Source organism: Podarcis raffonei, chromosome 1 (genome assembly GCF_027172205.1).
Source record: "Podarcis raffonei isolate rPodRaf1 chromosome 1, rPodRaf1.pri, whole genome shotgun sequence".
In the NCBI taxonomy this organism is placed as follows: Eukaryota; Metazoa; Chordata; class Lepidosauria; order Squamata; family Lacertidae; genus Podarcis; species Podarcis raffonei.
The window spans coordinates 63,763,882-63,786,317 of record NC_070602.1 but is presented as its reverse complement, the minus strand read 5'-3'; the positions used below and the strand labels follow the sequence as shown (position 1 = coordinate 63,786,317).

Genomic DNA, 22,436 nt, shown 5'->3' with positions numbered 1-22,436 from the left:
TTTTATCTCATCATAAAGATTAGCAGGCTGTGTAATTCAATTTAAAATTGGTCGGCGGTGCCCCCTCTATTACGGAGCCTTTTTGCTTTATGCCGTATATGACTGTAAGGCCCAGGCTGCATGGCAGACGATATTTAGGGCTCTGTCATTGTCGTTGTGCTATTTCTTTTTCTTTGACTTAGCCATAATTGTTGGTGAATGTAAGCATTATGCTAGAATGAGTTAAGAAAATGCTTGCTCAACTGAATGTCTCCCAGGCTTGCCCTATGTGGTAGGAAATGAATTTTCTCTGGTCAAGCAACCACTGAGTGAAGGTTTTCTAAGACTATTTGCTGCTAACAGGGCTTGAGTCTTAAAACTCTCACGTTAGCATTTATTCACAGTATTAGAGGAATTACTGTGTCACTGAAAACCAACATGCAGCAACTTATGTTAATACAAGGGTGGCAAACCCTCACCTTATTGTAATTACCCATACCAGGGGGTTAATCAAGTTTCGTAGAATTACTGTCTTTACAAGAAAAATAGGTAGTTTTCTGAGCCATGCTTCCTACTGGGTATTAGGGTTCAGTTTGATTTGCTAATTAAGCCTCTTGTTTCCCTGGGCCAGTAGCCAGCATCTAAGCCCTGGCATTTTTTGCTTTGGTTTATTACATCGAGTGTGCTTGCTTTCCCCTAAAGGATTCAGAAAAGTGATGCAGATAAATCTTGTGTTGACTAGAGGCTTGTTTTAGAAAATTGTTGGAGATTGTGGAAAGAATGGATTTTAAGCAAATTTTGCAAAGTGTACGCTGCATTGATGAAGCACAGAAAATATCTGTAAGGTCAGGTACAGAGAGAGAAGGGGGTTGGTTCAATAACAGAACAAAGTAAAATGCTGTGAAACAATACCAGCTGCATTTCATGGAGAAGACTGAAACAACAAATTGGAATCTTAAGGACTTAAGAGGTTTTTATGATGACATAAACTTTTTAGATGCATAAAGCGTCCTTAGTAGGCATTGTGTATGCATATATGTAAATGAGTATAGAGCAAAAAAAAAAGGAGTGTTGCTGAATGACAGTGAAATACAGAGAGTACAGTCTGTAAACTGATAAATTCACACCTTTCATCAAGAGGCTTGATTCTAATTTGTTTAGGGATGAATAGAGACTATGACTGTCCCACTATAGATGATCATTAATTTAACTGATGTTATTGGCAGTGACTGCTAATTTAGCGTATATTTATGCTTTAATTGAATTCTTACCAACAGTAGTATTTGCATTTCATTGCCATTTTACCTCATTTCCCCTCTTACACCCTTGTGTATATGTACCCTTCTTGCAAGATACACACTTGACTCTGGTCCACAAAAGCATATATCAAGAACGTCCAACTCCCAAGAGACTGTGATCTACTCACAGTATAAAAGAACTGGCTTTTTTTAGGGAGCCAAAGTTGTTGAGCTTATTAATCTGTTCATTTTTAAAGTACCACAAACCTCTTTGTTGTGTTTGCTGAAAGAAACTAATCTAGCTGCCCCACTAGTACATGCTGCAGACAGGTTTGAGGTTTACAAATACCTGGCTGGACCACTGAGTAAAATTGCAAAACCGAAATATAGCAACCATTCAATTTAAAAAGGCTGAAGTTGGAAGTTTAAGTTGAATGTTTCAAGTTGAAAGGGTGTGTGTGCAAAATGAGAATTATCCACAATGTGGGCAAAAAAAGCACTTCTTCACACAGCATGTAGTTAAACTATGGAATGTGGGTGGGGCATAATAATAATAATAATAATAATAATAATAATAATAATAATAATAGGCAATGATGGCCACCAACTTGGATGGCTTAACTTGATAACCAGAAAGTTTGTGATTCAAGTCACCCAGGGACGGCTGTGGGCAAGATTCCTGCATCGCAGGGGTTGGACTAGATGACCCAAGTGTACCTTCCAACTCTACAGTTCTATGATTCTTCCCTGCTGTGGTCCTGAAAACAACCTCTCATCTGAGGGTGCTCTTTGTAGTTGACAGGAAATCCTCATTGGTGTGAATGGGCATCTCTTTCCAATGTAAACAGCAGCTTCAGATGAGATCAGAGCCATTAGAAACCATGGGCATACCCTGATTAATACTTCTAAATGGATGGTGTTTCAGAATACCGGTAGTTTTTTTTTTACTGTACAATCAGATTTGTATAAGAAAGATCCATTGCTCTTTTCTCTTGGGGGATACGTTAAATACTTTTCATTCTCTATATCAGGGGTGTCAAACTCAAATTCATCGGGGGCCGCATCAGCAGTTTGGTCACCCTCAAAGGGCCAGTTGTATCGGCCTAAAATATTTGAGCAGGCTGAGACCCCCGAAGTTGATGGGCTTTGACATTTAAATGGGGTGTGTGTGGCATGTGATAAATTATGTGAGGTTTGAGCTGGTCTTTGACCAGTAATAAATGATGATGATGGTGATGATGGTGATGTGAGGTGGGGCCTACCTGCCCCCCTCAAAATTTTATTCAGGCTGACACCCGATATGAAAGATTACTAAAGTCTGCCCCTGTGGTGATGTATCATAACATTGTGCAGGCCCAGTCTGAGGACACCTTTACCGGACTGCGTCTTGTGGCTGGGGCTTGTCTGCGCCTTCTCTTCCTTCTCCGCCTGTTGCTGCCTCCTCCCTGTGCCAGGCGCTGGTGGGGGGGAAAGATGTGCCGGTTGCACCCCAGTTTCTGACGGGGGCCAATGCTGCTTGTTCCTCCCTCTGCTTTTCAACACTGCAATATATCGCTACCGTATCACAACATCACTATCACAATGTTGACAAGTTGGTATCGTCTGCTTTTAGGGGCTGAGGGGCTTACTCAGTACGGACAGGGGCACTCCTAGGAATTTATTGGATTTCAAATCCCTGGATTTCAAATCCCATTGAGGGGGGGGCAGGGGCGGACTTTGGTAATATGGCACCCACCCTGAGTGAGGACAAAATTTGGTGCCCCCCCAATAGAATAAATAGGCATCGTTATCATTATTTTGTGCTCCCTTGGCTCAGGGCGGGTGAGGCGCCCGCACGGCCCCAAATCTGGCGCTGGTGGAGGAAGCACATTTCCACGACGGGCCGAGCAGCCCCTGTGGATCCACGTTCACTTGCCCAGGCGCTGGGCTCCCGTCCACTTGCTCCGGCGTGCCTGCTGCAGCCCTGCTGCCAGCAGCCGTCGGGGAAGGCGGCCGGCCGGGCTCCGGGGCTCGGTGGGGCCCGCCGGCAGAGGGCAGCGCTGCGCTTCGCCTGGGTGTGGAAGCCCTGCTGGCACGTTGTTTCCCACGCCGTGCGTCCGCGCTACGCTCCCGCCTCCATCTCGGCTCGCTCCCTCCCGTCCTCCGCCTCCGCGCCTCGCCTGCCAGACTCGCATCCCTGCCCGGTGGCGCAGGCGCAGCAGAGGCCGAGCATGGCGCCAGCAGCGGCTGCAGGGCCCGCGGAGGAGCATCCGGCCGGGCAGCTCCGCTCCGCTTGCTGCTGCTGCTCGCGCTGGGCGCCTCCTGGGCGGCGCGCCCGCCGGACCGGAGTGACCACCAGAGACGCGGCAGCCCGCGGGACGAGGCGGGCGGCCGGCGGGGTCGCGCCGGCGGGGGACCTCCAGAGGCAGCCTCTCTGCTCACCACCTCCTTCGTGCTGAAAGGCGACGCAGCGCACAACCAGGCGATGGTGCACTGGACGGGCGAGAACAGCAGCGAGAACGGCAGCTACACGGGCCACATGACGAGGTCTGGCAGGCCGGATTCGGCCCGCGGGCCTTGTGTTTGACACCCGTGCTCTATATAGACTATCTGGTACTGGTGGATAAGTTTGTTGGAATTACATTTCGAATAAAGGAATTTTTCACCCTTTGTATAAATGAATGCAAAGTAATTATTTGGAAGCATTAGTACTGTGTATTGTGGTTTTTTGGAAGGGGGATCTATCAGCAGTAGAGTATTGTTTCCTTCCTTCTCAAACTTCTTGCCTAAGAGTGGAGAACAGCTGTGAAGAGTATAGAACATCTAGAAACAGGAACGTACGTCTGGGGAGTCCTTACTTTGACAAATGTCTTCTTCACCTAGATATGTTTAAATGATTTCCAGAATCTGACTGACTAGAGAAGACAAACCATTACAGCTGTATTGGAAGCATAGGGCTATTAATAAACAAGTGCATCCGTAAGTGCAGCTGTAAAAACAGTCATGCCAGACTTTGAGATGAAGGTGGTAAAACCTTACTGGTGGGGAATGTAAATAAGATGCAAATTGTTAAAGCTTCTTAAGTGACTGAAGTGAGAATTATGTTAACTTTCACTGCTAATTACTAGTTCTGGTGAAGTGTACTTGTCTTTTTATGTCATGGTGCTTGAGATTTTCAAACAACACCCTGTAACTTGAGTGTGTTTGTTTGAACAGAATCCTAGAACTTGAGGTGATAGGAAATCAAGGAATACATTGTTGGCTAACTGTGAAGAAGGCTGTCTGCTCTTGACTTGCTATAGTTGCCAAAGTATATATTTCACAAAAGATTTGAATGCACAAACAAAAACACAAAGGCTCTTCATACAAGAATCTTCTGACACAATACAGCAACTTTTGCCTCTACAAAAGCAACTTATAATTTCATTTTATAATTTACTAAAAATTATATAATTACTCAGGATAAAAGTCCTGGCATGGCCAATATTAGAAGAAGGGAATCTACTTTTCTAATCTTGTGCTTTAGCAACTCTTAACAGAGCCACGTGTGAATGATCAAATGTTTTCAGGGGTAAAGAATAGCAGTGGTGGCATTTTCGCATCATTACTTGTATATATACTTTCTGGGGAGTATCTTAGGTGAGCTACAATCTCTCCTAAAACATTGGTCTTTGGTATCATATTATTTCATGGGTACTGATAGGGAAACTGTCCCTTACAAGAATTAAAACAAGTTTTATATCACCATCATAGATAGTGATATATATACATATATATATCACTATGTATGTGTGTGTGTGTGTGTGTACACACACACACACACACACACACACGTATATGTATATATGGGGAAGTATTTTCTAATGCACCACTATTATTATAACTGCTTCCACAAAGTTGTGCACTATTTTTCTATGCCTCTTGCTTCAATTTTCTGGCTTATAATTGTACTCAGGGAGTCTGGAGAATTTGGCTCCAAATTATTGTCTGCCCTCTAGCCCCAAAATTACTTTCCAAAATATTCCTAGAATTTTCCATGCCCTCTTGGCATTCATCACAAGCAACCTTTGACTCAGTGAGTGCCAATACACACTACCACCCATCCCTTTCTTTCATACCTATATATTAAAAGCTGGAGTAGTGGTGGCAGCAGCAGCACTGGTGAGGGTCTTCCTCACTCCCCTTGCTACTGCTGGATGCTGAGGATTCCAGGAGGATCATTCATAAGAGCCAGAAGCTGATACAGTGGTACCTCAGGTTACATACGCTTCAGGTTACAGACTCCGCTAACCCAGAAATAGTACCTCTGGAACGAATTAAGTACTTAACCCGAGGTACCACTGTAGAACCAACTCCTAGAACCCACTGAATCTGTATTGCACTCTTCTTAGCCATCAAACCCGGATTTCAACCTCTGGTTTGGAGCGCAATCTAACTGTGATCAGTGCTGATGCAGATTTAAGACTGCATTTGAAACTAGGGAAGCCAAAGAACAATTTGAAACACTATGTCCACATTAGGCTGTAGAAGAAGTTGATCATCACTGAGTTGATTGGTTTTAGTGTGTGCATCTGCCTGCTGTGTTAATTTTATACATGTTGAAAGTGTTGCTTTTAAACACAGGACAAGTTTTAGAAATCCGCACACACTCCCAGACTGCAACCAGACATAGAACAACCTAGGAAGAATAGCGCCTTGTGATTTTGTTGAACATTCCTAAATTCTTAGGAACAATAAGCCAAAATTCTGGATAACATTATATCTAACACTGGAGTAATAAAACACTTTTGAAGCAATTCTTCTGTCACATGTGAGCAATTTAAGAAATTACAGATTGATTTGTGTTATGGCAGGCTAACTAGAATGTTGAAATTAGGCTGTTCTTAAAAACATCAATATATTTCAATATATAATTATCAGTAATGGTGAATTGTTATCATTAGGATTCAAGCACCTTGTGCTCTTAATTCACCCTTGTTCAAGTGGCAGTTGAGCTATTCATTTAACTACCTTTTGGGAAACATGTGCTAGGAAAAAGCCCCAAGGTTTTCTTTTGAATTATATTAAGCAGGGCAGTGCTGTCTAATTCATACTGACTCGCTGATAGTGATGTAGTTATCTGAGCTTTCAGGCTTTTTGTAAGGAGCTTCATAAACGAACAAATAACTATAACATAATAAGCATGAGAATAAAGAGCCCTCTTGGATCAGACTTAAGGCATATCTAGTCCAGTGTCGTGTTGCATGCAGAGGTCAGCTAGATGCCTCTGGGAACCCCTCAAACAGAACATGAAGGCTCCACAGCAACTGTTCTTCATAGGCCTGCTGTCTCTTACAATGATGAGTAGCATATAGCTGTCATGAGCAGTATCCATTGATCTTCTTGGCATCCACAAGTTTGTTCAATCCCTTTTTTAAATGAGCAGAGGCTATGGCTCTTGAGGCAGTGAATTTCATAGTTTAAGTATGCACAGGGTGAAATGTTTCAAAGACAATGCAAATGTAATTAGTAAATGACATTTAATAAATGTGTATCGTCAATACACAAATAAAGACAAGCAGTAGCTCTTCAGAAGTTTGTTTTACCAAACGGTGTACATTTAAGTGAGAAGACATTACTATTTCACCTGTGTTCAGTAAACTTTTGAGTTTTTGAGGGAAGGGTTTATTAGTCTGTTTCGCCATCAAAGCTTGTGATTTTGTTTTTCAAAAGTGTTTTACCTTACAAGGCAATTTCAACACTGTTTTATTATTATGTATTTCTCCGGTTTTATAAATCATCAAAACAGAATGAAATGAAGAAAAATATCAGTTGATTTATTTGGTAGTGTCTTCCAATTCATTTTTATTTTAAATATTTTGGCAAAGGTTGGAAGTCTGTTATCCAATTTCCTGAAATAGCTCAATAAATCTTTATAAGTGTTGGTCCAGTCTTTCTTTTATGAAAACAGCCAGGATTGTGTTTGAGCTGTTTCTGGCCTTTATCCAGCACAAGCTAATCACTTGAAACTCTCATAGATTTCGGTGGAAGAGTTAAGCACATTCTTGGCTCTCACCAACAGCAGTAGGACATAGAAGTGCTTACCGTTGGCTGGATCATGCCATCTGTTTTTCAATTGATCCACTCCAAAAGTCTAATTGTTTTCAAATTTTGCTTGAGCAAGATATGCAGTCGGAGTCCTTTCATGTGTTTCTTTCTAAGCCCTACTGTTTTAAAATTCTAAATAGCAGCATTCTCATGGTGTTTGAAAAGAAAAAAGTATTTATAAATGAAAAAACCCAGGATCATCCTCCAGCACCAACATGAAGTTGATAATTAGTTTAATTACAGGCAGAAAAGTATTTCACAAGATGACCTTCTTTCCTCTTTGTACAAGTATTCTACTTCCTTTTTATTAAGAAAAAGGAACCCCTTAATTACAATTGTAAATTGCAGAAATAGAGGCAGATGATGTTAGAAGCATTTCCAGGGATGTTTGCTTTAGGTTCTTTGTTTTGGTTCAGTACAAATGATTAAAATTGACTCTTATGTCTTTGTACAAGGTAATATCCACTTCTGAAGAATTTGTTCAAAATCTGGAGATTAGGTTAGCTAGTGAATGAAGATTCTACAAAGAAATAGATTTGTGTATTGATGCCTTTAGAAATATTATTTGATGGCAATAAAATGTCCACCGAAATTCCCTTCTGAGAGGAGAAAATGGAGTTTGTTTGCAGTAATTGCATTTTCAAGCATTTACTCTCTCACTTTCCAATATAAGTTAAGCCAATTGAAACCTGTGATTTGGTTTTGCTTAGCAGCAAAGGTACCATGTAAATTGATCTGTGATGCACTTCTAGAAAAGGCTTTGAAAGTTTTGAAATTGAGATGGCATTTTCTTATTAGATTTAGATAGTATGAGGATTCATTTCTATATTTTAGCCTAATGTAATATTAGCCAAAAATGTTCTTTTTCAATTTGCCTTTAATCAAATTCAAGACACCCATTTCTGTTTAGGCCCACTGGCAGTATGAAGGGTAAAATTATTTTCATGGTATATACGGTGCAGTCATAGTAAAACCATTTAAAATCACAGTAAGAGACTTAAAGTAAGAGACTTGGAGTACGATTTGTGATCCCTAGTATGTTATAATTTACAAAATTCCAAAAGAAAAACGGATAGGCTCTGTTCAAAACAAAACAAAGCTTGAATCCAAGTCATGAGTGCTATGGTGTATATATTAAGATTATGGACATTTAGTCTTTCCTTTTTACCCATGTGGAAGCTGTGGCTGGGTACACTCATATTTTTCTGCCCCCCACTCCCACCCCAATGAAGTGAATGCAGAAGCTTTTGTGGGCAGTGGAACTTAGAGGACACACACACACACACACAGTTGCACCATAGAGTGAGTTTCAATTATCAACAAATATAGCTGCCAACTCTGCCATAATACACACATACAGTACGACCAAATTACACATGGCATTAAATATGTGGTTCAACATCATATTTAACTTTTAAAGACATGAAAAAGCAGATGTTTGGGTCCTGAATCATGATCGGGACTGCTGTGAACAAGGAGGAAGTGTTTGCCGCTGCTGCTGTTCCTGTAGGTTTTACACCTCCAGAGCAATTACTTGTAATGGAAGGGAAGTTTGCATTGGTCCCAATTGAAGCTTCTTCCTGATACAAATAGCAGCATGTATGTCGTTTGGCGCTCAGACAGCACTATTACAGGACTTAATGATGCCAAACCATCTGGGGTTCATTCCCTGGATCATTCTCCAACTAATATAAGCCGCTACCTGCCAGCAATGTCCTTCTGCTGTCTACATAGGGCAATCAGATTAGATGCATTGTCAAAGTATAAATGAACACAAAGCTAACATTAATAAAGGCAACAACCAGAAACCAATGAGAGTCTCCCAGGACATACTGCTGTTGACCTGAAAGTCACTATTCTTCATCAAAAGTACTTCAAAGGGAGATTCCAGTGTAAAAATGCTGACCTAGAATTTTTCAACCACTTGGTTCCTGTTGAGGCCTAAATATGTACAGTTTTATTTCCCATTTGTAGTTGCTAGGTAGCATAGTTAAGCTAGAAAGATTTTTATCACCGGCTACTGCTAATGTGAATGGTGATTGTGCTTATTATATATTGTCACAGAATGTACCTTTTGCATTTCATTGACATTTGTGCCCACTATGTGTTTGTCACCTTTATGTCTGCCTGCCTGTCTGTCTCCAATGAGAATAACATTTTGTGTATCTGATTATGTGAACTATAATCCATGAAAGCTTTTGCCATAATAAATCAGTCTTTATAGTGTCTGATCATAAATAGAAAATGATCTTGAATATACTGGTTACAGAAGAAGCAAACAGTGCTGAAGTCCTATAGCTTTCTGACTAGGTTCTGTGCAGCTAATTCTAAATTATTCTTGTGCAAATAAGGAATGAGTGCCAAAACTCAACCTACATTTATTCTCCATATTACATTTTTTCTGCCATCTGCTTGCAGACTATTGGGCTATTTCAGGATAGTTCAATTTCATGTAATTTTATCATTGCAGTAGATTCAGAATTCAATTTATTGTCCAACAATGAAGATGTATGAAAGTTACAGTAAAATGATTTACAAAAAGTACAATAGAGATACAGTGTAGTTAGCACCTGAGTTGTGTGTCTTCTTTTTAAAAATCAGCTATATTTTTATCTGAGAATCTTTAATGTTTTCCACAGTTACAAAAGTGAATACAAGCAGTTTAACTCATGTTGCATACTTCTAACAGATACAAACTTTTGTATAGTATGAGATACGTCAAAATCCACTCTTGTGTAAAGGCTGGGCTAGGAATGTATCTGTGATGTATTTATCTTGCTGTAGTAAACATTTTAAAAATACACATATCTCAGTCATGATTGTTTTGATGTTTTCAGATATGAGGTGCTAAACAATACAAAACATTGATGACTGTTTTTTCAGTGCTGCCCCTAAAATCCAAGCAGAATTTTCAACATTATCACACATTTTGAAATCACATAAATTCAGATGCCTGGGCATTCAAGCAATGAGCATTTTAAGTAGGTTATATGTAGTCCACCTATGGCAATGTATGTAAGATGATAAGTAATTACAAGCTTAATTTGTCTACAGTGGACAAATTAACAGGTATTAAAATGATGGCGTTGCCACATCTTAGGTTTGTGTTCCAGACATAACCAGTGGAAATTCAGGCAGTACAGTAAAGTTTTCAGCAGAAAAAACAAATGCATGTGTCTTTTGATCTAAGTATCCATGTTTAAGAAGGGCTTTGCTATACCAACCCTTGTAACTTGGGGGCTGGTGGTTCCAAACCTTTGTTTACATTATGATGCATGCCAGCTGAGAGACAATTCTTATCATAATGGATAATGATAGCAAAAAACAAGTGACTTTGGAGACTACAATATGATATTCCTTTAAGGTTTTCCTGAAATTGCCCTTATTACCACCCAACTTACTTCACCCTCTCCACAGTGTGGAGTGTTTTTGTATCTCTTTTAAAATAAAGACAAACGTTAAAAATAAAGAACTAAACACTCCCTTTCTTATGGCAGCTCAAGCCATCATAAGAAGCAAAACTTTTTATTTAAGCAAACTTGACTATTGGTATAGTAAACTGTGGCAGTTGGCTTATTTGGGAAAAAGATCACACAAATTAATGGTAGCCAGAGGAAAAAACACTAAGACAATTCGTTTTGCTGTCTGCTTTAGTGTTATTATTTTACGTGAACAAACTGGAACGCAGCCACCCTGTCCCTCTAGTCTATCATAATATATGGTTTTGATAATCTATACACTGATAAGACCTTTTTGTATCTTCACATTTATTTAGATTTATGAAATTCTGCAGTGTAATGTAAGAGATATTGCTTTTTTCGGTATTTTCTGTTTGTTTTACATTATAAAATTCAAAATCTAAATAAAAACAAAATGACTGACAATACAATCCTAAATACTTGCTGGAGTACTATTTTTGTTTCCAGAAAGTATCTAAGGCTACAGTGCTTTGAACTGTACACTGATCTGCCCCCGTCCTAGCCCCAAAATGGGATATAAGTGCTTAATTGGGCCATAATTTTAAGACAAAGAAATAATGAGCCCTCGTTGGTAAATTCTAGTGGGAACTTGTTGCTGGAATATATTGAAGAGTCATATTAACCATTCTACAGTGCAATCATATCCATGTCTACTCAGAAGTAAATCCTACTATATTCACCAAGGCTTACTCTTTAGCAAGTGTGTTTAAGATTGCAGCCTTAGCAACTGCTATATATTATTAAAGAACCATGATATAAACAGAAACCAAATAATTGTTGGAACAAAATAATGTTTAACTTATACGGAACATTTCTTTCCCCCTCCCTCCTTTTGCTTAATGAAGTTTATTTAAAAAAGGGTACCAATCACAAACAGTTACATTAGAATAATGTTATGGTTGAGACATAAATTTGTAGAAGCAAGTATTTTCATTAACTGCTGTGGAAATTTTTAATTGGCCCCCACATAAATAGCCCCCTTTAAAGTCACCTATTCCAGTCGGGGATACTAAGTTTTCTAAGGAACCTGCCATTAGACAGGCATGTACAGTGGTACTTCGGTTTTCGAACGTCTCGGAAGCCTAATGTTTCTGTTTTCGAACACCGAAAACCTGGAAGTAAATGCTTCCATTTTTGAACTCGCCTTGGAAGTCAAATGGCTTCTGCTGCGTGTACATGCTATTTTTTTTCAGTTTTCTGTAGACTGCTCTTTGCACCTCGGTTTTCGAATGGTCAAACGGTCTTCCGAAACGGATTACGTTCAAAAACCGAGGTACCACTGTATACTGTTTTAAGCCACTAATTGGGGAATGGCGAAGGGTGGCATCCCTGTGGTAACAGAAGGATCCATCAGGGAGGTAGATAATTTCCAGCTATTCCTTTGCATCCTGCAGCTCTCCATATCCCACCCCCTCAATTGTTCTGGAGTGTGTCTGAGCAGGTTATGAGGGGGAAGAGGGTGCAAGCGAGAGGGAATCAGAAAAAGTGTCCCCCACCCCTTTCCACCAAAGGATGCCTTTTGCCAGCAGAGGATCACCAATAGATTTCAACTCTTGTTGGTTTGGGAATACACTTATTTAATGTATCCCAGTATTGTGGACTCTAATGGAGATCCATATGTGCTCTTGCCCACTCAGAGATTTAGACTAGGTGGGGCTCCCGTTACTCTCCCTGCTTGATGGGTTTATGGCTCAACCCTGGCATTATTGTAACGTAGTTTTTTGTGTTTAATGTTTCTTAGACTTGGTTTTCCATTGCCAGCATGGAAGGAACCCTAATGCATGAGTTTCAGAGGAGAAGGTAGCAGTCTGAACCTGCTGTGTGGCTCGATCAGCAAGCGTGAGTATTAACGCTAGAGCTGTCAGGCCTTGTGAAAATTAATGAAGCCTGACGGTTACAGAGTGAAAGGTCAGAGGCAGAGCTTGCTCTTACGTAACATTTGTGTTTTGTTGTGTCTAACAACATTTTCAACAAAGGAGAGCTTTTATGTGTGAGCCTTAGATTTATCGCAGGACTCGGTAGGTCTCGGCCTTTGCTTTTCCCTGTGCTGTAGCCTGGTGTTTTCCTTGCATAAAACCAAAACAGTTTGGCTGTTCGCTCTTCTGTCTGCCTTGATGGATTTTCCATATGCTTCTTGAATGTTCTTTCAGCCTCTGCCTAATTCACATATCACTTTTGAAGGATTTTTATTTTGTGAAAGGTAAAATTTGTGATTAAAATGTAGTGCTTATGAGATTCCCCCCCCCCACAAATATTTGCTTATTAGTTTTGAGGAATGCTTGTCGTCTGGCACCACTCTCTCTGTGTAGAAAGTTAGCATCTCATCCCTGTTGTGCTGCTAAAGATTCTTCTGTCGGATTATGAAAGAAAGGTGATAATTATATTTGGACAGTTTGGCTAATATAGTTGTTGATTTGGCAAGGTAGTTTGAGAGGTGGATCTTGTTACATGTTAGAATCGTTGACTGCGTTCATCGTAAAATATATTAAGAGCTACAGATCTTGAGAAGAAAGCAGCAGGAACAAGTCATAGTACTTTGGTTAAAGAGATTAAATGTTCCATTCCTAGCAGTTGCTCTAATGCACATATGGAGCTGTTGTTGAGAGTAATATCAATGTGCACAAAGGGAGGGTTGACTCTTTCATGGAAATGAATCTGTGGCAATTGGTTCATGGAAACCTGTGAGCTCATCTTTTTTCTAGAGGCTTTTCTGCTGCTTCTTTTTTTTAAAGTTACCTGTATTAACATAATCACTTCTGTTGCTTTTTTATTCCACCTGCAAATAATAATTAATTTTTGTTTGGTTATTGGAAATCTTAGCCCTAGTTTACAGACAATGATAGTGGCTGAATTTCCTGCATTTTAATACCTTTCACTATCTGCTTTTCCAAGGAGGAAGTGGTTCCTTCTATGAAAATGCAAAAGCGTGAGCCAAGGATGTTCACCAGTAGGAAATTTGACAATATTGTCATATGTATGAATCAGCTTAGTCAGGTATCTGAGTGAGGTACTCTGTTGAGCAATAGTTTGAACATTGGCATTACAGCAGGCTGAGCAGTCTATTATGCTTTAGCTAAGAACTGGGAGGGGGGGTGAACTTGCTATTCAGAAAACCCTATCCTCAAAAATATTATATATGTATTTTTTGTTACTTTGTAAAAAATGCTTAATATTACATTGAGTGCCCGATAACTGAAAACAAAAACATGTCCCTGACAAACATAACAAAACACCTTTTTTGGTGTCTCAAAGATATTCACAGAAATAATTGGGGTGGGGTGGGTTATACATTTTTAAGTATGGACTCTATCCATGATTGCTGTCTGATTTAGTTTGAGCCTGGACTGTTTATATCTTTTTTTACTTGTTGTCAACTACTTGCTCAAAAGCTTGAGTGAACTTTTGAAAAGCCTCATATTCTCAGGGAATGTAACAGCACTAGGTGTGCTCTGTGACCTTTCCGGAAATCACTCTAGGGCAAAGGTCCCTAAACACCAGTGGTCTACGAGCTTCATTCATGTGGTCCATGGTGCAAATACACAATTTGAATACAGCATTTATCACAGGACCTTATGCTACAGCAGACAGAACAATCATCAAGTGTTAGATAAAGTCACTCAGTAATGCTCAAGTGGTCCATGTGAGTGGGATGAATTTTGGGAAACACTGCCCTGGGAAATGATCCTCATAACATGTCCACTATGTTGCCATAGTGGTTATAAAAGCAGGTTAAAAAACATTTCTTCCAAATATATTAAGATAAATCTTATTGCCATGTGCATGGGGGGGCACATACAAGGTGAAATAGCTCAAGGTTTAGAGATCATCTTTCCCAATAAAATGAAATAATATAAAAACCCGTGCACAAGCAGACGTGGGTTGCATTCGCTTCAGGATGCGAACGGGGCTCCGGAATGGATCCCGTTCGTATCCAGAGGTACCACTGTATAAGCACAAGTTGGAGCAGTGCAGCTAGTTTCAAATCAACTCGAAACTTGATTCTGTGTTGAGTTTCCTGCATTGTAGAGGGTTGGACTAGATGACCCTTGGGGTCCCTTCCAACTCTACAATTATTTGATTCTAACAACAAATCTTAGGAGGTGGCAGAGGGCCCCAATACCTTCTACCTATGCTCAGGGGGCACTCAGGTTTGTTTCTCTCTGCCTAAGAGTTTATTGGAAACTCCTGGAAGAGCCAGGCATTTAGACAGATGCATAAGTTCAGAGGTGAAACTGCAGAGCGCAGGGTCATCATTCTAAAGGATGCAACATTGCCGGAGTGCCATACTTTGTGACTGAGTCTTGCAACTCATGGGTGTATCATCCTGCTTTCTAGTGGGTCTTTTCTTTATCAGATTCTATATGTCATTCATTTTTCAGTACAATTTGCTTTTAAATATATCAAAACAAAAGCTATGTATATTCACATTTTATATGATAAATGTCTTCCTTAGTATTGTACCCACAGTCGATTTACTTTCCGTTAGCTCTATCTTTAATTGATCTCTAAACTGATTGTCACTAAAAATGTGCAAGAACAACACTGTACCTTAAGAAACCAGTTTTAAATGCAGTGTGCAGAGGTAGTTAAAATAGTTTTTTACCTGGTGAATGCAACCCCTTGTCAATACAAAGTCAGCCTTGTAAAAGCACATTAGTGCCAACAAGGTTGCATACCAGCTTATTTTGTAAATGAATCAGAGAATGAACTTACCCTATTCTGACCTCTTTCAGTTTCAGGAGGTGTTGATATGAATGTGATCCATATATTCTGTAATTTGATTGCCTGCACTTTGTTCTTGCAACTAGCGCTAGAGGCATGAAAAAGGAGTGAGGCTCAATGAACAAAGCCTTCCTTCAACCCCAGCCCCCACTCCAGTTTTTACAAGAGCTGGCTTTGGAAAGAAGTATATTGGTTGTTTGACTGTTTCTTCTTTAATAAAGAAGAAACACTTATTTTCTGTTTCCTTTACCAGAAAAAGAAATTGTGAAACTAGAGTGTCAAGTCAGCTCTTCCTTCCAGGCCCATGCAGTATTATGAAAGCACTTAAGCATTTAGAACATGCTAAGTCCCATGAATTATTATAGGCAGAATGAAGTTCGTCCATCAAGAATTATGAGGAAAATACAGTGGGTTGGTTCCAGAGTTGTTCTGGTGCTGGAGGAAGGGGGCAAGGAGACAAACACTGCCAATTCCTCTTCTCCCTGAGGCCACGGCTTCTCCAGAAAAGCAGGTCAAAGAGGGTTGGAGGACCCTTTAAACAGAAATAATAATATAGGTAAAATGTGTTTCATAGTTTCTAATAAAGTTCACAAGAGAGATGTGACTGAAATATGTTTATATTTCTTTCAGTCTTGTGGAAATGGACATACAACTAGATCCCTAGTGAGTGAAAAGAATAGAACACACACCAATCCACCCACTGGCCATGTTAATTCATCATCCTGTTTGCCATTCTGTATGGCCATGGCCACAGTCTCTAGTGGGAAAACATGCAACAGAGTGGAAGATATTCCCTCTTTTACCACTCCTTAATCCTATGAAGAATTTTATGCATGTCTTCTCAGAAGTCAGTCCTATGAATAGTGGCTACTCCCAGAGAATTATGCATAGCATTGCAGCCTAAGTAAATTAGGCACATCAAGTTATCTAGAGGATCATTTTCTTAGACTTTGAATACATGCATCTATACACACATACATATGCGTTTTCTTGGTATATTTTACATAAGTGATAATATATGATTGCACAGAATAGCCGTAATAGCTTTTGTTTCTCACAGGAATGCAAATATATCCATTGTGTCTTTAATTGCGCATAAAAAAAAATACAAAACCTGGGCACAGGTATGCTTATTAAATGCTTTTTTGTTGTTTCAGGAAATTTGCCATATGAATATAAAATAGTGATTGCTGGGAATCATGAACTGACATTTGATAAAGAATTCATGGCAGACCTTGTTAAACAGGATTACTACCGCTTTCCCTCTGTGTCCAAATTGAAACCAGAGGACTTTGACAATGTTCAGTCACTTCTGACAAACAGTATTTACTTGCAAGACTCTGAAGTAACAGTCAAAGGATTCCGAATATATGGTGCTCCTTGGTAAGTCTCAGTTTAAACTTTCTTTGCTTGTGTATGTGATTAGTTCAGCAATATGCAAAAATTCCTACACTGACAAATTCTGTTGATTCTGCTGTAAAAGTGTTGAAAATGGTTTTCAATAGTTGTTCCTATGATCTTCTCAATATTTGCTTGTTGGCTTGCTTTCTTGTTTTTTTATAAATTATTAGAACCCCAGATTTACATGATAAATGCTAGAATAATTTGTATTTGATACGGGAAAGTTACCAAAATTTTTGTGTTTTGGTTTTAGTATTTTTAGCTGACAATTTTCAGACTTTGGATCCTAAAATTCTTGTTTTATATATCTTTAGATTGATAGTCCAAGATTTGGAGGAGAGAGTAATACACTGGTATTATGGAGAAAATGGTTGAATATTGTAAATCAGCTTAAGGCCAGCATGCTAATGGTGGGATATAAAACTAAAATAAAATCAGACAAAACATGAGCAACTATAAAAACTGGGACAGTCTTGTTTTAGTGACTATAGTAAAGACTGCGTTTGTTTGACACTGAGTAAATGATGTTAGAAAAGGAGCACTGTTGTTTATACCAACACTGCAAATTGTTTCTGTAAAACTACCCCAAGGCCACCTGGTTTAGTGTGATGCTTTCTGAAAGAGACTGATATTGAAGGCTATTGTATGCCTGCTTGTTCTCCCAACACTTTTGTGGGTAATTTGCTGATTAGATACTGCGTGTTTTTGAGTTCTTTGTTCCACCATCTATGTCTCTGCTGATTATAACTGAGGTCTTCCTCATTTAACTGAATGTGAACTGAAATCAAATGCTTTCTTCCTTGGGCAGAGCAGAGAGTAGGAAGTTGGGGTGCCATAAGACGCAGTGCAGATCTCTGCAGAGGACAGAGTGGGGCTGTCTGTGGGTAATGGCACCATTGTATACCAAGAAACCCAGACTAGCATTTGTCAGCGGCTCAGATATGACTTATACCATATACTGTTTTTCTTGCTATTAGCATGTTTCCATGGCCAAGTACTGTGTCTGAGCCAATTCCCTATGTCATCTCTTCCTTGCAGAAAGTATACTCATCAACTTAGTATTCTCACGTACTTATGTGTGGAGCATTTGAATAAAACAAGTTGCCTTTGCTCGTTTTCTACAGTTCTTATATTTCTTCCTCCCATCACTCATATGGATTGTCTGAACCTTTCATTGTAACTGGCTATGAGGAGGCCATCATCTAGTGATGGACCAGAAAAAAGTCATCCACTGGCCATACAACCCACGGGTGTACTAGTTGCCAACTACTAACGTACAGTGGTACCTCGGTTTATGAACTTAATCCTTTCCGGAAGCCCATTCTTAAACCGAAACCATTCTTAAACTGAGGCGTGCTTTCCCTAATGAGGCATCCCGCTGCCAGTGCCCTTCCACCGTTCAGATTCCGTTTTTAGACCGAGGTAAAGTTTGCAAACCGGGACACTACTTCCAGTTTTGTGGAGTTCATAAACCAAATAGTTTGTAAACAGGGCTGTTCTTAAACCGAGATACCACTGTGTGTGTGTGTGTGTGTGTGTGTGTGTGTGTGTGTGTGTATGGAGAGAGAGAGAGAGAGAGAGAGAGAGAGAGAGAGAGAGAGAGAGAGCACCTACCTAAATTTAGGTGGGATTTGTTTTAAAATGCAAGTATGGAGTTTCACATTCCCTTACATAATTCCTGTTTGGAGCAGTGAACAAAGTGAAAAATTTGATGGCAACCTGTTTGAATATTACGTTTCTCCTTTATAAAAGAAAATAATTTGTAAACAGAATGCTTACTGCTTTCTGAGACTTGGAACCTACTTTTTAAAAACCTGTATTCGGAAGCTTTTATATTCTGCATGCATGAAAGTAACATCTTAAAGTTATAAAATCTTAAGTGACAGAAAATTGCGAAATATGTTTCCTAACCAGAGACTGTGAGCATTGAAAATGGCCTCAGAATGACCACCTTCTTTCAGCAGAAGCAGTTGAACTCTTAACTCTGTCTCATAATGGATTCTACCCATTCATATTTGGATTACCTAGAGCAGAACCTCTAAATGGCAGGGATTGCACTGCAGAAAGCAACCGTTTTGTGATTTTGGGGCTGTATTGACTTGCTGGAAAGTTGCTCATCACTGCATTACGGTAGTAGATGGAGCTAGACCAGAAGTGGGGACACAATTTCATGTGTACACAAACAGTAAAAGGAAGCAGATACATATATTTAGTAACACCAGTTGAGCCTTACTATTTTCTCTGTGGACTCTGTTTTCTCTCACAGGATGACGGTTTCCCTTCCATGCTCTTAATTTGGGTTGAACTTCCAGGAAATTTGTGTAAAACTATTATGAATTGCAGTAAATTTATGTTCAGAGCAACTGGTGGTAGGGAAATTGAGAAGTGATTTTTAATTCATCAAGTCCTATAGGTTAAGGAGACTGGTGAGCATGTTTGGGAAATGCTTCACGCTGAGACTCTCACGGCAGCTTTCAATTCTTTTAGGTCAGTTCTAGGGCAAAAATGAGTGCCTGGCGTGCTCTGGTCCATGGGGTCACGAAGAGTCGGACACGACTAAACAACAAGGGCAAAAATGAAATCCAGATTTAACATCCAAACCATCTCTCTATGGCTCAAGCCGAAAAGGGAAACAATAACATGAGATGCAGAATAGCACTGGGTGGTATATCAATCTATTGCCCAGGAACAGTATGGCGGGGAAGAGACCGTGATGACAGCTTCACTTAGCGATATATCGCTGGTGAAACCGTCAAATCTCTTGAGTCCCTCTGCCTCCAGCACCCAGCGCACTGAGGAAGAAACAAACCAGCTGGGAGCAGCAGTTTCACCAGTGATATACCTCTGGTGAAACTGCCATTGCACTCTGCCCTGTCAGAAGGAGAAACAAGCCAATACAGCTTGTTCCCCCCTTGCTGCTTAAAATGGCTTGGCTGAGGAGCGTGCTGCTGCCCTTCCCTCAGCAAAGCAGTTTTACGGAGCCCCAGACCTGCCATCGGCTCGCAGGAGCCAGTGGCGGGATGGGGGCTCCATTAAAGTGCTCCCCCTCCCCTGCTAAGAGAGCCCGACCCTGACCCCGCTTACATGAGAGTAGGAGCACGATCGGGGCTGCAGCCTTGCTTGTCTACCGCCTGGCTAACTTTGTCTAAGAGGGTGTGCTGTGCCTTTCATCCCAGAAAGATGGAGCCCACCCTCCTGATGGAAGGCAGCCAGGTGGTGTAGGGGCTCTTTGACGCTGCTGGCAGGCCCAGCGCTTGCCAGCAGCCCCTCTTCTCAAGGCGCGGATAGGGTGGCTTTGCACCCCGTGTCTTGTGGACTTTGCCCGGAAGGGTGGGCCACATCTTCTCCTGGGGTGAAAGACCCACGGACGAAAGAGGCAGCACACCTGCACAGGCTAAGGCAGTCTTATCGCACGGAACCTGACAGGCTCAGTGTGCTTGGCTGCTGCCGCCTGGTCTATCTTTGAAGAGTGGGGGGCAAGCAGGCAAGGCAGTTCGCCTGCTCCCCATGCCAGCGAAGGTGGAGGCAGCCTGGCCAAGGAACCCCAAGGTTCTTGCTGGTTGCGTGCAAGTGGCAGGGAACTTGGGGCTCACTCAGCTGGGGGGGAGGAGCCTTTCCGCCCACCAGCTGAGCAGCAGGCTGGGGCCAGCTGTATTGGTTACAGCCCGCAAGGCACCGAGCTGAAAGAGCCGTAGCTCCCATCGTGAAAGCTGTGGCAGTTTCACCCAGCACCTCGCTAGCTGGGGCCAATGCAGCTTTTTACAACATCACCGTTTATCATCAGCCAAACATCACGGTTTATCACCAAATTGTGATGTTTGGCGATTCACCAAGATGTTGAAAACCCTGGGATTCATTGTCTGCCTTGACACACTGAAAATGTAATGTCTTTGAACTCCCCTCCAACTAACAATTCACCTTCCGTTTGGAGGCATGTAACACATCTTGATGTCAGTTTTTAGCTCTGAAACAGCTGGGTGGGAGTATACGTATTGTTCAGATGGAAACAGGATCACAAGGTGGGGAAGGAAGGAGAGCTTTATCTCTTCCCAGATGCACCCCCCCCCCACTGAAAATAGTCTCACCACATGGTTACATGGCTTAACATTTTATGTATTAATTTTATATTAAAAAGTATTTCACCGAACACCAACATATTAAACAATACAAAATCCATTAAAATAAAACAGCAAAAAAAGAAAAGAAAAAATAGAAACGAGGCAACTGCTTATTGCTAACTACTGATCCCCAACTTTGTTTGTCAGAATTAAATTCTTGACCATGAATTATTATTATTTTTTTAAAAAAGAAGAAATTGTACCAAACTTAAAGGCCATGATTCACCTGTTTTTATGAACAACTTGTGTACCCAGAAGAAGTTTAATCCAGCCTGTTCTCTAGGGCATCCTCTCAGCTCAGTTAAACCCCTTCTACAATCAGGGTACTAGTGTTTACCTTTAAAGACCTAAATGACTTGGAACCAAATAAAATGAAGAATGGCTCCTCCCATAACAGTGTGCTCATGTATTAGGATTTTCGGATGAGGCCCTTCTCTTGAGTACCATCAGTTGGTGATATCCTCCCCTGGACGTTTGACTGGTGCTGACAGGCCAGTCTTTTTGGTGCCAGGTCAAAATATTTTTATTTGCCCAAGCATTTTAAACTGGCTTTATTGCCTGTCTAACTTTTTAGTTTTGTAAGTTGTGACTTGCCAGTATTATTGTTAACAGCAGTGTTTCTCAAGCATCTGAAGATCTTGTGCGTGTCCAAAAATGTGTGCAATGTAAATAAAAAATTAAGTCACACAATTAAAATACATTTAGAAATTCAAATGAAATAATTAGGGGAGCTAGGTTTGAAAGAGGCATTTTTATGTTAGCTAAAAGGGGGCATGGGTTTAACATGTTGAGAAATACTGGTTAAGCGTCTTGCTTGATTGTGGAAATCACCAGGATGAAAGGAAGCTTAGAAGTATTAAAAATAAATAAAATTGTATATGGATGGATGTGCATATGTATGGCATTCTGCAGGAAAGTTTCTTATTGAACAGACTTACGATATTATACACATGCACAGATTTCATACTGGATCAGACAAAACCTGATGCTGAGTGTGAGAGTTTATGACAGATCTTTTTTCTAAAGTTTTATTTTTTATGTGCACCTATGTTGCACCTATTTATGGATATCTTGAATCTTATTGAGGAGGAGGTGGTGCAGCTGCAGTGGCTGAAAAGATTATTGGGCCCTAAAATGAGACATGCTGACAAGTTCATTTGGAATTTGGGGGAGGGGTCCTCACTCACTGGTATAGTTAGTGGTTTTCATTTCATGAGAGGGATCAAACCACGAATAACAGCTGCAGCTCTTAGAGTTTTTAGCCTGTCAAGAGGTTTCTAAAGAGTAATTGCCATCAAATTGGGAAAACTGAATATAACCCATATATTTAGAAAATGTAAATTGCCAACTCAGTGCAGCTATAGCAAAGAAATATCAGTCTGTATTCATTACAGGTGATTTCTCACGGTACATCTGAAAGCTTTTTACAGACC

The 22,436-nt window shown here is 40.5% G+C and overlaps 1 protein-coding gene across 5 annotated transcripts in view; it reads left to right on the top strand.

Annotated features, from left to right (window-relative positions):
- Window positions 1-22,436, top strand: part of MPPED2 (metallophosphoesterase domain containing 2) — a 122,589-nt gene that overhangs the window by 52,106 nt on the left and 48,047 nt on the right. For all 5 annotated transcript variants that reach the window (XM_053389810.1, XM_053389843.1, XM_053389828.1 and 2 more), the window contains one exon: window positions 16,642-16,867. In XM_053389810.1, the coding sequence (XP_053245785.1) occupies window positions 16,642-16,867 (226 nt within the window). The remainder of the gene's footprint in view (window positions 1-16,641; window positions 16,868-22,436) is intronic.